The 16,556-nt window shown below is 41.3% G+C and overlaps 1 protein-coding gene across 2 annotated transcripts in view; it reads right to left on the bottom strand.

The window, feature by feature from the left end:
• Positions 1 to 8,196: 8,196 nt before the first annotated feature.
• Positions 8,197 to 16,556, bottom strand: part of trabd2b (TraB domain containing 2B) — a 73,392-nt gene continuing 65,032 nt past the window's right edge. For both annotated transcript variants that reach the window (XM_082522957.1, XM_082522958.1), the window contains 3 exons: positions 11,726 to 11,822; positions 9,347 to 9,631; positions 8,197 to 9,062 (listed from right to left, as the gene is read on the bottom strand). In XM_082522957.1, the coding sequence (XP_082379083.1) occupies positions 8,837 to 9,062; positions 9,347 to 9,631; positions 11,726 to 11,822 (608 nt within the window). In that variant the 3' untranslated portion in view covers positions 8,197 to 8,836. The remainder of the gene's footprint in view (positions 9,063 to 9,346; positions 9,632 to 11,725; positions 11,823 to 16,556) is intronic.

Raw genomic sequence — 16,556 nt, 5'->3', positions numbered from 1 at the left:
CCCACAAAGCTCACTCACAGCAGATGTGGCAATGGTTTGTGAGAGGTCAGTGTTATCTAAACAGACCCATTGGGCTATTTGCTATAGCACCCTCCATCAGGCAGGAAGCTCTGAGGAATCAGCCCATCACTTCAATCAGCCACGACAGCATACAATGAATTTATAATGGCCGGATCAGGACGAGGAATGAAATCAGATGAGCACAGGGGGAGAGAGAGAGAAAGAAAGACGGGGACAAAGAGAGGTTTGTGAAAAGATGGAGAGCATGGGAGTGTAAAGCAAAGAGCCAGAGGAGGGTTCAGTTTTGGTCTGTGTCAATGACCACTATGTGGGGGAGTGTGCTGTTTGTATGTGGTCTGGAACAAACAAGTGATTGTTGAAGGGTGAGGAGATGAACTGTGACTTTGTTTGACAGTAGATTGTACAGTCTGCGTGAGGTTACAGCCATTCATGCTCTACAGTAAATGTGCACGTATTTGTTTGCACACAGTGTTTCTTTTTAACCATACATATATGGTAGAACATATGCATGTACAGATGTGCACACTTGTGTATCTATTGGCCTGTGTGCAAAGAGAAGCAGTAACCTTATCGCTGTTTAGAGGGTAAGCACATGTGACAGTAGATTTACACAAACTCTTGATCAGTATCTTGACAGATTGTCAGATAATGACTCTTCACGCAGATATGGACAATTGCTTCAATGTGTATGTTTTCTTGGCTTGTGTGCAGACAGCTTGGCTGAGAGCCAGCATCTACAATTCATGGTCCAAAAACTGATCATGGTCCAGTTTTAGATTGGACTATCTGCAGAGAGTCTCCCCACTCCCCAGCACAGCCTATGACCTTTGACCACATTAACCGGTGCAGTCAGACTCATCTCTCCGTCTTCTCTTATCACCTGGAATCAAACATTAAAAGAGGGAGGGAGCCAGTGTTACTCATAAAGTCAGAGAAATATGGGCACTGGAGGGGGAGCGGGATAGATAAAGACAGTAAGAAAGACTAAAAAAAACTAGAGTAACTATAATCAAAGTCTGAAAAGTGAAAAGGAGTAAGGGAAGCAGACAGAGGACTTGGATTAGTATTAGCTGGGAAAAACTGCAGTGGGCTAAAACATTAAGTATAGAACGAGCAGCATTACCACACTATAGCCTTATACACTTTTGCTTCCTGTATCTCCAAGTTTGGCATCTAAAACAAGCAGGGCGGAGTTGAGCTGTAGACAAACAGGCTGTTTTACGAGTACCATTCTGCAATTACCTGTTACCTTGACTGTTGGGGTTTTAAGAGCGGCCTGGCCTTGGAGTTACCTGGATACACCTGGAGGAGGGCGATAAAAGGAGCTGGGGGTATTAAAAACACAGGGTGGGATGAGCTCCTATCTGAGCAGCATGCACCCAAAACTCCATCTGTCTGTCTGCTGCGCTGCGACTGCTGGCGCCCACACGCTTACCCTGCCTATCTGTCTGTCTGCCTGCCTGTCTGTATGTCCTTCTGACTCTGTATGCTCTAATAAAGCCAACTTGGCTCAATAGTTTGATCAGCTAAACCTGTATAGGTTGCTGCATGCACACAAATGCACACAAATGCACACACACGCACACACACACACGCACATGCACTTAAAGATTTCAGGCAGATGGTTTGCTGATAGTGATGGGAAGGAAAATATTTGATGTCCCAAGCCTGGCCATTTAACATTCTCACCCCACGGTCTGACCTTAAAGACTGTGGATTCATGCATACAGCGTGCATGACTTTGTGTGTACGTGTGCTCTCGTGTGCTGATGGCTGTGTGTTTGTTCCCTTAGCTTTTAGCCCCAGTTAGCTAGTCACACCCACACAACCCCATTCAGACAGGCGTGTGCACGCAAAAACGCGCACCGTCCTATTAGCAGGACTTATCAGAGCCCATTTGACCCCCACCTTCTCCCTGACCTCTAGCGCCATCCCTTGGGAGAGCCAGTCAGCAAGGCGAAAGTGGTCGTGGGATGAGGGGCTGCTACACCGTCTGACTGTGAGCAAACACTGATGGTCAAACACACAGCCTCCCCCACCCCTTGAATTCTCTTATCCACTAGTGTCTCCCTGCTCCCCTCTTCAGTGACATGCATTGCATCAGGTCACGTCACTAATTTCCACTCTAATACGACCTTAAAATATTGGAGTAGGAAAGTAGTTTTGCTGCCTGGCTTTAAAACTTTATGTGTACAAGTGTGGTATTTATTGTTTTTCTACCTACACTTGCTATCCATTAGTCACATTTGTTAAAAGTTAACACCTAGATGAATGAACAAGCTGTTTAAGTTTGTTCCCTATATATATCGTCAAATTACTCTCATGCAATCTGTCTTTATGTGCAGAGAAACCAAAAGCAAGTTGTTCCTCATTCATCTCCAGCGGACCTGCTGCCAAACTTACAGTTCACCCAGAATCTGCCACAGTCAGCTGCCTTCAGCACAATCATAAAGCTATGTGTGCTGTCAAAACAAGTAACTGACATTGTATCGAGCTCTGGGGTCTCTTTGGAAATCAGTTTCTCTTAGAGAATGAGTGAAAAATGCAAGCATTTTGCTCAAATTTCCATTGTGTAAACTTTAAACACAATACTTTCCTTTACATGTCAATCACATTACCAGTTTTTCCACCAATAAGTCTCCTAAGTTGTGTTTGATTGTGCCAAGTTTTACAGTCCAGATTAGGTGAATTTCAAATAAAAAAAGAAATTAATTTAAAAAATACAAAAGTTAGAACAGCACAGAGAGCACTCGTTTGCAGGGACTTTTCTTTTTGACACCTCGCCGTCCCGTGTTCTCCAGCAGACTGTCTTCTATTGAAAGCGAACAATAGGGTTCTTAATCAGCGGACCTTTCCCCCTCGCCTGCTCCTGGGTCAACTGATGGCCCACGCTGCTTTGTAACAATTGAACGGCATAAAATATATGTTTATGAAAAGGAGAATTAATCACAGTGGGTATCTTTGGATAAAGTCATATTTGTTTTTTATACCCTTTCTCCAGCTCTGTTTAGAAGGGCTTTCATGTGGCTGTAATTACCATATTTCATTAGCGTGTGGAGTGTCACCGCTGGAGCATCAAAGCGGTTGGCTCTTCCTATGTGCGGCAACCACTGCCAGGGAAGTACACAACTATCTGTTTTTTTCCCCAGAATAAATTCGCCCTCGCCTGTTTTTGAGTGCACTCTCTCCCTCAAGCTGCTGTCGATATCAAAGAGAACCCATTCCGCATGTGAAGTGCCCCTTGTGCAGAATAATAAAGCAGTGCATCATGGCAAAAAACTGTGAAACACAACACTCTCACCACCATCCTTCAATGCACACGCAAGGACACACATGTACATATACACACGGACATACGAGCACACATGGTATTCCTCTTTCCTTTGTAACTACTTTGCTCTCCTTGGTACGCATTCACTCCTTCTACCTCAGCACTTAAAAACAAACTACTTTGTTATTTTTATTTCTATGCAGCACAATTAACAATTCCCCATTTTTCTTCTTTTTTTTAAAATGTATACATTTTTCTTACATTGTATTGAATTTTATATTGGAATACAAGAGAAGAGACTTTTAAGAGAAAGTTGTGTTGCCTTTATAATTATTTTAAATTTAAAAAAAGAGTTTGATTTAGGTGAACCTTTGTGCTGGACACCAAAACAAATAAAAAGCTCTAGTGTGGCGATGATTATCCTCCTTCATCACAGAGACAGTGACCAATGAAATAGCTTGATTTGTTTAGAAACATTTAAGCATGAATAACTTGTATCAACCAAGTGATATCTGCCAGAGACTGCAAATGAAATCACCGAGTGTGTTCAAGAATAAGAAACTTTGGTTGGGTTCAACAAAGGAAAGAAGAATAACCTCATCCAAGCAAGATTTGAACAGTTTTATCTGATACGTCAACATTTCTTGTCACTATAGTTGTGAATAAAATTTCAGCAGGCTTTAGATCTCTTTGGGTGACTGATTAAAATGAAAATATAAAGTCAAACCCTAGCTGTGTAGTATATATATATTTTTTTTTCTTTTTAATAAACATCACCAGATGCTGTCTGGCCTTTAAGACTTGCACCTGACCCTTGTTAATGGAATACAAGGCCATGGGTTCAATCCTGCGGCTCAAAGTTACGCATCTTCAAGGGGACTTGGACAATGAGAGAAAATAATGTCTCAACCAGCACAAACACAGATGAGCTGCGAGTTAGCTGAGCTGTCCAAACAGCGCTGCTTTGCCTCCACTATCAACAGGATTATCTAAAGGGAGAAGAGCTATCTGCCCTCGGGCTAAGCACGCTTTTGTTTTCCCAAAGCTTTATGGCTGCCCTCTGCTAGACAGAGAATCAAAGCTCTCTGTGAAATATGAGGTCACACTCACCACACAGGACATGGTTGTGGTAGACAGACGTTTCCTGCGACTCATAATTACAGATCTAGTGTTAAAAATTAAAAAACATCCTTCAGCAACGACCACACAGACCTGCTGTGTGTCACTGCAATGTACTCGATTGACTGAGAGAGAGACAGAAAGCTGAATGCGAAAGGCATCTGTTGTCCTGACTGTGTGATAACAAAGTCCTCCATGAGTGTGCAATCTGCAGCTCGACAGTCAAAGCAGCGAGGACTTTGAATGCTCTTTGAAGCTCCAGCTAGCTCAGATCAATGTTCTCCTTGGCTCCTGTGACTTCACTCTTTATTAGGTATCGATCGAAGAGGAGGCTTGTGACACTTTCTGCCATTGTGCATTTTATGCTTTCAGCAGTTATCTTCACCACATGAGTAATTTACACTGCAAAAGACAATATGTACATCACCTACAGCATCGATGTCCAAGACCTTGAACAGAAGTTAACTAGTGGTCCTTTATTATGCTCCTTTTTTTTTCTCCCTATCTGTCAGTGAGTTGCAACTTAGCGGTGACCGTCTTAACGTCCTCTCAGGACAAACGCGGCAGTTTGATTCTTAATCCTTTTACCAGAGGTGATTTTTAACAACTTCCTGGTTGCCTTTGAGTCAAGTCAATGGGTCTGAAGTCTGATACACTACAGGCTTCCTAAGGCGCACTAAGCCTTAACCTTGGAGCCCCCACCCACCCTTCCACCTCCCTAAGAGGCCTAGGCTAACAGGGAAGAAGATGGGGAGGGGGGCGGCAGGCAGGCCAGGGGGTGCCTGAGGTGTGCGGAGAAACCAAGGACCTGCCACATTATATGCTTTAACATGACTGGCAAATCCACCACGGTTAAACAAACTTAACCTTCATTTGTGAAACGGTGCAAATCAAAGGGCAAAAAACGACTTGTGCAAGTAATTACCACCGGGGGAGAGCAACAGGGCGAAGGATGGAAGAAGGGTGGGAGGGAGGAGTGGGGTGAGGCAGCGGTGGTGGTGGTGGTGGTGGGGTGTGGGGGTAGGCTGGTCGGTTTCAGGGACAGCAAGGCGTTAACAGGTTGAATGGAAGGAAATGGGAATCATTTAAGGTGAGGGGCATTTTTAATGAGTTTGCTCAGAAATTGATTTTCCACTGTAATCTTTTATTTATATGCGGCTGGCGGCGTGTGCCCAGCAGAGTGAGGGTCAGCCCTCAGAGCACCCTGTCAAGGCCCCCACTCCCTCAAACAACACCCCAAAGCCCAGGGAAAATGGTATTCTAGCTAAGGCAAATATTGTCCTGCCTTGGCTTACGGGGCGAAAAAGCTGTTTGTTCTAAAAAACTTGCTCTTTTTTCTTAAAAAAAAAAATTGCTTATGAGAAGACCAAGAGAAGGTGTAGGCTAACCTGAAAGGTAAGCGTGAAGTTACAATTTATATATTAATATTATTTTAATCTTTTAATTAAAGGTTTTTAAGCAAGATTTAAGCTGATAAATGTACAGATATATTTGAATGATCATATTTTCATTTCTTAGTGATTTTTTGTGTGAATAAATATCCCAAAAAAATTTGTTTTATGTATAAAATAGGTCATAAGTGTTGGTCACTTTTTCAGACGACTGACAATAACTTATGCGAACACTCAAAATCTTCCAAATTTTATTGTGTTTTTATACAAATATTGAATTTACATGTTTTTATTTTAAAACTGCTCAGAAAAGTAAACTGAATTAGAAAAAAACTTTTAAATTCATGTTTTACATTATTTAGTTTATTTATTTATGTTTTGTAAAGTTAATGGTGCAACAATTATAGAATAATGTCTGGCAATAACAGGTTCATGTGGTCAGTAGAGCAAAAAAGTTTCGTTTAAATCTCTCTCTATTTTTTTTAAAATAAATAAATAAATAAATATTATAATATTTCTAAGAATAAATTTGGGTATATTGTACCTGCGTGGTATCATTAACCTTGAATTAAAATAAAACATTTTATTACCACTGACTTAAAATTTACAACTTGACAGTTTGTTTTAAATTATTTATAACGTACCTGTATGGACATTCTTAAGCCATTGTAACCCAGTGCCTGGCCGCCTCTGTGCCTGTCTCTGTGCTCAGGCTCTGCGGCCTCCAACCAGGTTTTCAGCTTTATGTGCTTTGTTGTTGCTCAAGTTTTTATGCGACTCTAGCGCCATTTAGTGGTAGAAGTGCTAACTGCAGCAGTGCAGCGCAGCCGCTTAGTGTCTCTAGAAGACTAGATTTAAATTATAAGACTGGTATGAGACAGAGTATACATATTCTCGGACACCTGATAGGTTCTTTCAACCACAAATTGGGCACTAACTGTCAATGAGAAGATAGTTACAAAAACACTGGAGAGCTTCACATTCCCTGTCAATGCTGTATTTTCCTGCTGATACTAAAATGATGAACTCTGTTCTATTTTTGAAATGCTTTTTGCATTTATTATTATTATTATTATTATTATTATTATTATTATTATGTCTCATCTTTTCTGTAACTACTTTCACCATGTTTACTCTCAAAGTGCCGCCTTGTTTCGAAGTAGACAATCTTGTTGCGAACTCTGGGAAATGTTATGTTGGAATAAAACTGAATTCCATGTAGATGAGCTCATTCAACATTATTCGTGCATTCTGGTCATCATACATAATTGAACTGGGGCATCATTAATGAAACTTGTCTCAGTTGCTGCTGTGAGAATTCAGAGTGTCGCAGTTTCTGCTGAAAGTTGTCTTTGTTTTATATAATAATTTTTAAAATGTTCTTCTGTTTTCCAACTTTTATTGCACTTGTAAATGTCCTTGTAAATCACACAGTCTTACTGCATTTACATTTGCTATGAGATAGCAGAGGAGGAAGCCGATCAGGAATCAACACAGTTTGCACAGAATTATTTTGTTCCCTCGCAACAAGATCACAGCAAACATGATGAACTTTACTGATATTGTGAGCACTGCAATATAATACACTACAGTATCATCATTATCATCATCATCATCATCATCATCATCATCATCATCATCAACAACAACAAGTTTATTGAAATGAATAGTCACTTTGTCTGTTGCCAACGGTTCCCTTAAGAGAAGTTGTAACCTAGTTAATCGCAGTATGTGACGACTGAAAGGATTCTTATGTTTTATGGAGCTTAGAGGAAGCATCCAATCTTAAAATATTTAAAGTGAAGCTTCATCATTCAAGCAGCTTCAAAAAGGGAAGTGATGGAGTTCGATATTTGTGGTTAATTGTTAACACTCAGAGCTCAACGGCCTCCGTATTCCTCCTTTTGTTAAAATGTTTAAATGTAGTATGACCTTTGATTAATGGCTAATATCCTTATTTTTGTTTTGTCCGTTGCTGTGTGATAATATATACTTTTCACATTTCTCAAAGTTGCATTTTCACAGTTGCACAGTCCTGTCTGTGAGCTTTATAATGGAGACACAACTGACAGATGACTCATTATGAGGTTTGCTTTCCCCATGTTTTCCTTGTATTAGCCAGCAGGTGGCAGACTCAACTCACATGTTGCTTGTTTCCCTAGTTAAAAACGTGTAGTTCCACTATAGTTTCTATTCATTTTTCCAGATAATAGTCATATTTGAATGTTTTTGACAATTCCGAAGTATATGCTTCATTAGATTATGACAAAAAATATCCATAATTTCACGCTTTAAATAAAGAACAGATGGTGGTGTTATAAACGTATTCTTAAACACACAGTTTATGTCTGCTGAAAGAAAGACCGCTTGATGCACTCGATTAGTTTACAGACTGTATTTATTTACGTTTTATTTCAAAAAGCAAGAAAATATACTCTTTCTTCCAGAAATAATAAATATACAATATTTCTTTATGAACAAAATGCACAATTTACAAAGTGGCATCTGAGTGCTTCTCTGTGTGAAGGTAAATGCCTCACACAGTACCTTGTTTATTCAACTCATTTCTTTTCACAGAGTTATAACTGTTAGTATGACCTATTCTCATTATTAAAGTCAGTCTTATTTTTCTACATAATATTACAGTTTTTATAGGTAAAAGACTCCAGCTCTTTAAATTTACAATTCTTCATTGTGCTGTGTGTTTGTTATTCTATCTCAATACTTTCAGGAGGTTTGGACTTGACCCCACTGCAGTTCAACATAGTCCACGTTTTGCTTCTTACGCAGCACAGAGCTTATTCCACACATTATGAGACTTGGCAAGTTTTTAAAGACATTGGCATTTCAGCAGCCTGAAGCCGATCTCGCTCTATGGTGGAGAACGGATCGTCCCACGTTAAGACGTCTTATCCTGACTGAGATGTTTCTCCCTGACAATCACTCCTTGTTTGGCTTTATCAGGTACGCTCCACTGCTCTGGTGTGGATGAAGTATTGTCCAATGTTTCTCATGAGGTAACACTTTCTTTTGGTCAGGAGGTGAACAATATGTGTGCTAAAAGCCACGCTAAAGCACAAGACAGCGTGACTTTGCTGTGAGCTAGCTGGGCTGAGCTGGGGCTTGGTGAAGTGGAGGAAGGCGAACTATCTCGATCTATCTCGTAGATCTCCATCCGCCTGCGATGCTTTTGGTAGGTCAGCGGAGGCTCCACTGTCACATAGCCATTGATTATCCTCACGTTTGGTGGTGGGGTGGTGCTGAAGAAAGGAGGGGGGGAAAATTAGGTTATGAGGAATTTAGCTAGACTGGAAAAGAACTGAGTCTTACATGATCTCCGAACAATCACATGCATAACATTTCCAGTACATATTCAGCAGCCAATCTCATTGTGGTCTTTTACTTAGGGACATCCAGAGTTTATTAATAATCGTCATCAAGCCAGTACAGTCCTTACAGACATTCAATTGTTAAAAGATTATTATGTTTTGTTTAAAGAGGTACAACTCAGCTACAGTCAAACTAATCATAATAAATATCTCACCCATCCCCAATGCGAACCCACAGGTCACTGAAGAGACGGGGTCTCCCGTGGCCACGGTGAGCTTTGCGTGGCCGTTTATGGCGTCCAAACTCCTCTAGCTGGCTCAAGCTGTCAGGGAGCAGCATGTGAGGCAGCTCCTCCCCTCCAAGGCCAGGCATAGGTTCTGGATCCTCGAGCTCCAGCTCCATCTCTGGACTGGTTGGCCAGCTAATGGGAGATCCTGTGCTAGTGTCTGTATTCTCCTTGCTGAACTCTGGTGCTGCAAGGAGGTCTGGACCTGCTGCCCTGGAGCAAGGGAGGACAGGACAGACAGGGGATGGACTCAGTTCTATTAATACTCACAGAAAGACTTTTACCCAAATATTAGATCAAAATAGTTTCTTTTAGTATTTCTGTACTGTTTCGCAAGATTTCCAATGTGCTACCAGACAGTGGTGTTGTTTGTGGTTTCTGACCACCCCATGGCTTTCCACTTACACCCCATAACTTCAGTCAAGGACATGAACACCAGAAGGGCGTCCTTTAAAAGTTGAAAGACCCAGCAGACAACGTAAGAGGAAGTTGGAACTCTCATGGCAATATATTGTGCATCAGAGCTGACATTTGACCAAGAAGACCACCCAGAATCTCCTGTCTTCAAATATTTTTGCCATGCTGCTCTTTCTTCCAGCCATTACTCATACTTTCTTCTCTCTTGTTCTTTTCCTGTCAATATGGCTCGCATGTGACTTTGTGTTTCAGTAGAGCATCAAAAATATGTTTTACACATCATTCAAGACCTTTCAAATGAAATAAACAGCAGTAGAAATCGCATGCTTTAGTCACGATTTCTTTTGAAATACTTATAATCAGTTTTGTCTCACCGGTCATGATCAATTTGTCGGTTTGCCTTTCTGTTTTTACAAGTTTCAACAACCTTGTCTCACCCAGGCCCTGATGGCTTGGTCAGTGCGATGATAGCTCCAGGCCTGCGGTCAAGCTACTGCACAGCCAAACCCAGCTCTGGGCTGCTCTGTCAGTCATATAATTGTGCCAGTGGGTTCAAAACACTCCAGGTCTGAGGCTAACAGCTTTCATAAACACCTCTCATCCAGCCATCCTGTGGTGTGTTTCCTCGCCTGTCAGATCACCTTGTATCGGAGAGCTAGAAGTGTCAGCTTGCAGGCAAGTGTGTGGTCATGTGTGTGTGTGTGTGTGTGTGTGTGTGCGTGCACGCAGTAGACACAAGTTTTTCGTGACCACAGTAAGTCAGTCCACTTGTCAGCTTTTAAACCATGAACCACTGGCTGAAGCCCACAAGCCTGGAAACAGGATGGAGAGAGATAGGGAGGCTACATTTACAGCTGTAATTTGCAGTGAGAAGTTTGTGAAAAGCTCCAGCTGGAGGGATGAGTTGTTTTTACTGTTAGAAAAAAGACTGTTCTTGTTATGCCTTGTTTTTCCATTTTTCCATTCCAGCGACTGCTCTTATTATTTTATAGGCCCATGGATCAAACCCTTAGGTGAGAGTGGAGGTGCTGTGTGCCAGTGATTGGGCCTGAACACTAACAGACATGAAGAAGAGTTGTAGAAGGCCACAGGAGCGAAGCCAAGACTCTTTCTGAGTCATGTATGTGTTGCATAGTTGTAAATTTGAGCATCTCTACATTTATCCTGCATACATGCATGCATGTGTTTGTATGTTGCAGTGAAAGCAGACAGAACCACCACTCTGGCAAGTGGCCTTTGGCAGCCACCAGAAAGGGGGGGGGGGGCAGAAGCAGGCAGGTGAGGGAGGTGATGAGGTATCAAAGGATTCTTGCATAGCACAATTTGGACCGTATCTGCACTCCAATAAATCTGCTGAGGTTAAATGCCTCAACTCTCAAGAGAATTAGACAGATGTGGACAGACTAAGTTGGGGGGGGGGGGGGGGGTCGGTACAGATACATGTGGATGTGCATCTGTATCCCTGCCAAAATCTACAGTAAGAGTGCACAAATGTTCTGCTTCACAGTCTGTACTGCCATAACGTTATCAATCTCATGCACATAGAAAATCACATTCTCTTTTTCTTTTTCCATTAAATATCTTGTCTGGTTAGAAAAAGTCATAATTTTAACATGTAAAGAGTTTTAAATAGCTCTAAAGTGCCCGATTACTCAGTCAAAACCGGAATCATCCAAAACTCAAATTTAATTAGCGCAATTTATGTGTCGTCATCAAGAACTTAGACTCCATAATGTCAAACAACTGCTTTTCTAAAGAGTAATCCAAGCAACCACTTATTTTTTCTATTTTTCAGCAACTTATTTTTGTTTTTGTCTTTGTAACCACAGTCATTTAATCAAATGACATGCTCCGTCATCTGTTACTGCGCACTCTTGTCTGCTTACTCACTCTGTGGCTGGCTCTTGATGATCAGAGGGCATGTGGACAATCTCATAGCCCTCCTGCCTCAGGATGTCCAGCACGCTGTGGTTCCCCAGAAAGTGGCCTAGCAGTGAACAAAAAGCAAACCAAAACAAAACAAAAAAACAGAGGTCACAAAAGACTCAAACTCAGCTTCTTGCGGCGCATGTATTTATCTTCAAGAGTAAATCTAGCCTGGATTATGTTTCATGGATATTTACTTACGTTGAAAGCACTCAATTATTATATAGTGAACAAAACTTCCATAAATTTTAGCTTTGTTTTCATTGTGGTGCTGAACATACCAATAACATGTTTGTGTGGCCCACTATCTGAACTCTTATTTTCTAACAACTGTAACAGACTATATCTTCCTAACACAGGCAACTATAGCTTTGGTCAAGAAATGTAAGCAAACCTAAAAGTGCTTCTATACATTTTAATGTCCATATTTGTCCGACAAATACCAGAGAAACCGTGCCAGTCTAAATTTCTTGCATTTTCTTGTGGACTGCCTCATTAAATATGATCTTTTCTCAGCCAAGTTTTAGAGACACTAATGGATTTTGGTGACAGTGACAACTCAGACATGGAGTGAAGTGAAGAATCTGCAAGATAACAGGGATTGTTCAAATGAAAACTTGGTCTGTCTATCGGGCACTCAACCTCTTGCCTCCCTTCCAGCCCTCTCTCACTTTCCATCACCTTGCATATGACTCCTTCAGTCTAACATCAAACATTCAGGCCCCAGCCGCATGCTGATGAAAGCTTTTTTTTTCTTTTAATTTATCCCATCAGCCGATAATCCTGCATGTCAGTCAACCCAGCAATAAGCCATAATGTAGCCTGACATCACCCTCACCAACACGCACTCCCTAAGAGAGGAATTCATATTTGTGCGCAGACGTATACACATACTCAAACACGCGCAGGAATTTTACACACTCGCACACCTCAGCTCGCTTATTAACAACACGCTGACAATATTCGAGCCTCTTTCTTGCTTTCCGTCGAGGCCTTCTGCTCCCACTCAGCTCCTCACCCCCTGCCAATTTTATCATTATAATGTTCCTGATCATTCCTGAAAGTCAAAGAAAGAGGCACGCGGTGTTACACTTTCTTGGCAGCTGAGTTCAAAGGCAGTGCTGGGATAGGCCGTGGAGTGAGAGGAGGCTTCTAACAACAGAGCGTCGGTGAGATCAGATGGGATTACACAGAGGGCCGAGTGTGAGTTTTTTGTCTGGGTGACAGTGAGTGTGTGTGTGTGCTTGTGTTCTTCTTTTATTATACTTACATATTGCCATAAGAAGTGATGACATTTTCTCATGTTCATAGGCTTAAAGTTTTTATGGGAGAAAACGTATGATTTTGTTGTGAAGTCAAAGGTACAGTACAGTACTATTTAAGTATTTGTTGAGTCAGTTCACGTCCTTTGACAACTACTACTGTGAAAAAGTCTTGCGCCACCCCTCATTCATTTATATTTTCCTTCCAAGGAGCCAAACTTCATTGGGTTTTTTCCAAGTATTCTTGAGCAATACATATCCAGGCTTTCTGAAGATATTTCAGAGTTTTTCTTTGGACATTGTTTCTTTTTCGTTCTTTTTTTCAGTCCAGTCATTGTGCCCAACCATTTTTAAGGGAATATTTTCATATTTGGTTAGTAATTTAACAGTGACCTGTGAATCATTCAAGCATAAAAAAGGCAACTGAATTAAGAGATGGGCCAAGAGATGGCGTCTACATGTAAATTTTTCAATTTTGTCTATAAAAAATACAAAAGATCACACAGTTTGACAAACCTAGAATCTTATTTTTGCACAAGCAATTCAAAAACTGGCAAGGCTAGACACGTGGGAGCCAAAAGAAGAAGTGGCAGGACTGCAAAGGATCTACAGCAAATAAACAGTGAAAGTCATGTCCTTAAGAAATACGGGGGAAAAAATCCAGCAAAGCTCTGACAGGAAGCAGGGACAAATGGATGAAGTGTGTGAAATTATACAAAAACTGGACTGTAAATGTAACAGTGTTTATGTAGCATTATTCCACTTGCCACAAATGTCAGTGTAATGGGGAAACAGAAGCAGAAACCGGTTACATAAATTAGTGGCAATGGATCTTAACGAGTGTTGAATCTTGATTTGAAATTTTTGGTTCAAACCGTTGTGAATATGTACAGAGGAGGTCAGGAAAGTGGCACAACAGTGAGTGTTCACAGTAATCTGTAACACATAGTGGAGACTCTGTCAATGGGCTGGATTTCATCAAGTGTGTTTGGGATCTCGCCAAATGGATGGAAAAACCAACGGAGAAAAAACTGTCGGATTTTGATCAACCATATAATACCATCTATCACGCCTCTGTCAGTGCGCCCCAGGGTGGCTGTGGCTACAATGTAGCTGCCATCACCAGTGTGTGAATGTGTGTGTGAATGGGTGGATGACTGGATGTAGTGTAAAGCGCTTTGCGGTCCTTAGGGACTAGTAAAGCGCTATACAAATACAGGCCATTTACCATTTATCTACACATGTTTCAATAAACTACACATGTTTCCTCTTTTGTCAGCAACATACCGGTATAAAGAAATGAGGGATGGCACATGACTTTTGCACAGTACTTTTGCACCACCATTAGGTCAAAGGATAATTAGACTGACAATTGGGAATATTTCTACACTTACAAAGGCCAACTGTATTGTTATTTGGTTATGTAAGATAAGATAACTCTTTATTGTCATTGCACAGTCATACATAGTACAGTAGTACAATGAAATTGGAAAACTGTCCTACGTCGACACTACATGTAACACAACACGACACGATACGACGCATCACAACGCAACACAAACAACACAAACAACACAACACAGTATAATAACTTAGTAATAAAAAAAGCCAGTCAGGTCAGCTATTTGCATTGATCAGGGCTGTTGCCCTGTTGTAAAAGCTGTCCTTGAGTCTATTTGTTCGGGACCTCAGCAGCCTGAACCTCCTGCCAGATGGCAGCAGCTTAAACACCCCGTGTCCTGGGTGTGTACCGTCCCGTAGAATGCTGCGTGCCCTCTTGAGACAGCGAGTGCTGTACAGGGAGGGAAGAGGATGTCCAATGATTTTTTGGGCCATATTGATGACCTTTCTCTGTGCTGTGGTGCAGCTGGAGAACCACACACCGATGCAATATGTCAGCACACTTTCAATGGAGAAGACGGTCAACAGCTCCTTCTTCAGGTCCATTTTTCTGAGGATTCTCAGAAAGTGGATACGCTGTTGGGCCTTCTTTAAAACCGCAGAGATAAACAGATAAAACCGGCAGATGGCCACTGCTCCCTGAGCTTTGTTCTGCTGGAGGTTTCTTCCTGTTAAAAGGGAGTTTTTCTTTCCCACTGTTGCCATTTTATTGTTGGGGTTTTCTCTGTATTATTGTAGGGTATTTACCTCACAGTATAAAGTGCCTTGAGGCAACTGCTGTTGTGATTTGGCGCTATATAAATAAAACTGAACTGAATTGAAAAGAACAGCATTCTTCTTTCTCTTTTCACCCTTTCCTTCAAACAAGATCTTGGGGCCAAAGTCAGCTCGTTCAGTGACTGCATGCTGACAGATTTAACCTCCTTCATGTCTGTGTCAAGCAGCTATTTCATTAAATTCAGTGGGCTCGGGGCAAAGAAGAGCATGTGCCGCGTGTTTGCTGGGTGTGAGGTCAAGCTGACTGTTTCGTGTGTTGGCTTGATTTCCTCTACTCTGCCATCATTCATAACACACCTCGACAAAGTTGTGTATATTTATGCGTAACTTTGTTTGGAAGATGACATAACAAACAACCATATGGGTTCAATTTTTACACTTGCTGTAAAACTGCCATTCAGTTTTCTGTGGAGGGAGAATTGGTTTGGATGCTAAACTTGCATCTGCTGCTTAAACAGCCCACTGAATGCACACACACACACACACACACACACACACACACACACACACACACACACACACACACACACACACACACACACAACAAGCAAGCAATATTTCTCACAACGAGAACCAACACTTATGAAATGTTGGTAACTCTCAAGTGAGGGACTGCACATTTCTTCATGAATTGGCTCCGTTTGTTGAACAAACAAAACGTTTTTCCAAGTTCTTACAAATCCATTCTTTTGGAAAAAGTTAATTCACAAGCTTTTCATCTGACAACAGTGGCATGTGCATTGTTTGTTTCATTGTAGGTTTGTGGTTCGTGCCTGTGTGTGGGTGAGTGACTGGGTAGAGAAATAATAGCTCTTTCCAAGCAGATGAAGGTGCGTGTGGGAGGCTGAGCTAGTGTGTTTGTTTGTGGAGTATTCAGACAGTAAACAGTGTGGTGCTTCTGAAGCACAGAGCAGTCTTAACAAACAGCTCAATTAGCTTAAATGTAATAAGAGGTCAGCTGACTCCTAATTGCTCCCCTGCTGCTTGTAGTGCTCGTGGGCTGACCGCACAGGTAGCTCACTGTAAACATGCCACTCTGTTTTAAAGTTACAGTACTTAGTGACACCCTAATCATTGCAGTGTAATGCTCGCTATTAATGTTTACTTTTCAAGTTTTTACGGAAAGACCTTAAAAGAAATGTAAAAAAGAGAAAGCAATGTTTTTCTTTTTCCCAGTGTCTTTAGCTGTCTCGCCCCCATCTGCACATTGTTTGAAGATACACATCCAAGAACATTTCCTTCTTTTCCGTAAATTCAAATTTTTATGGTTTTGTTCAAGCAATCAGAACTCTTGGATAATATTGAGAAAAGATTGTGGCTTTGGTTAGAAAATTGGTAATGGCAAGTTAACATGT

The sequence above is a fragment of the Aulonocara stuartgranti genome (genome assembly GCF_965226115.1).
Source record: "Aulonocara stuartgranti genome assembly, chromosome: 23".
Taxonomy (NCBI): Eukaryota; Metazoa; Chordata; class Actinopteri; order Cichliformes; family Cichlidae; genus Aulonocara; species Aulonocara stuartgranti.
This window is presented reverse-complemented; position numbering and strand designations above follow the sequence as displayed.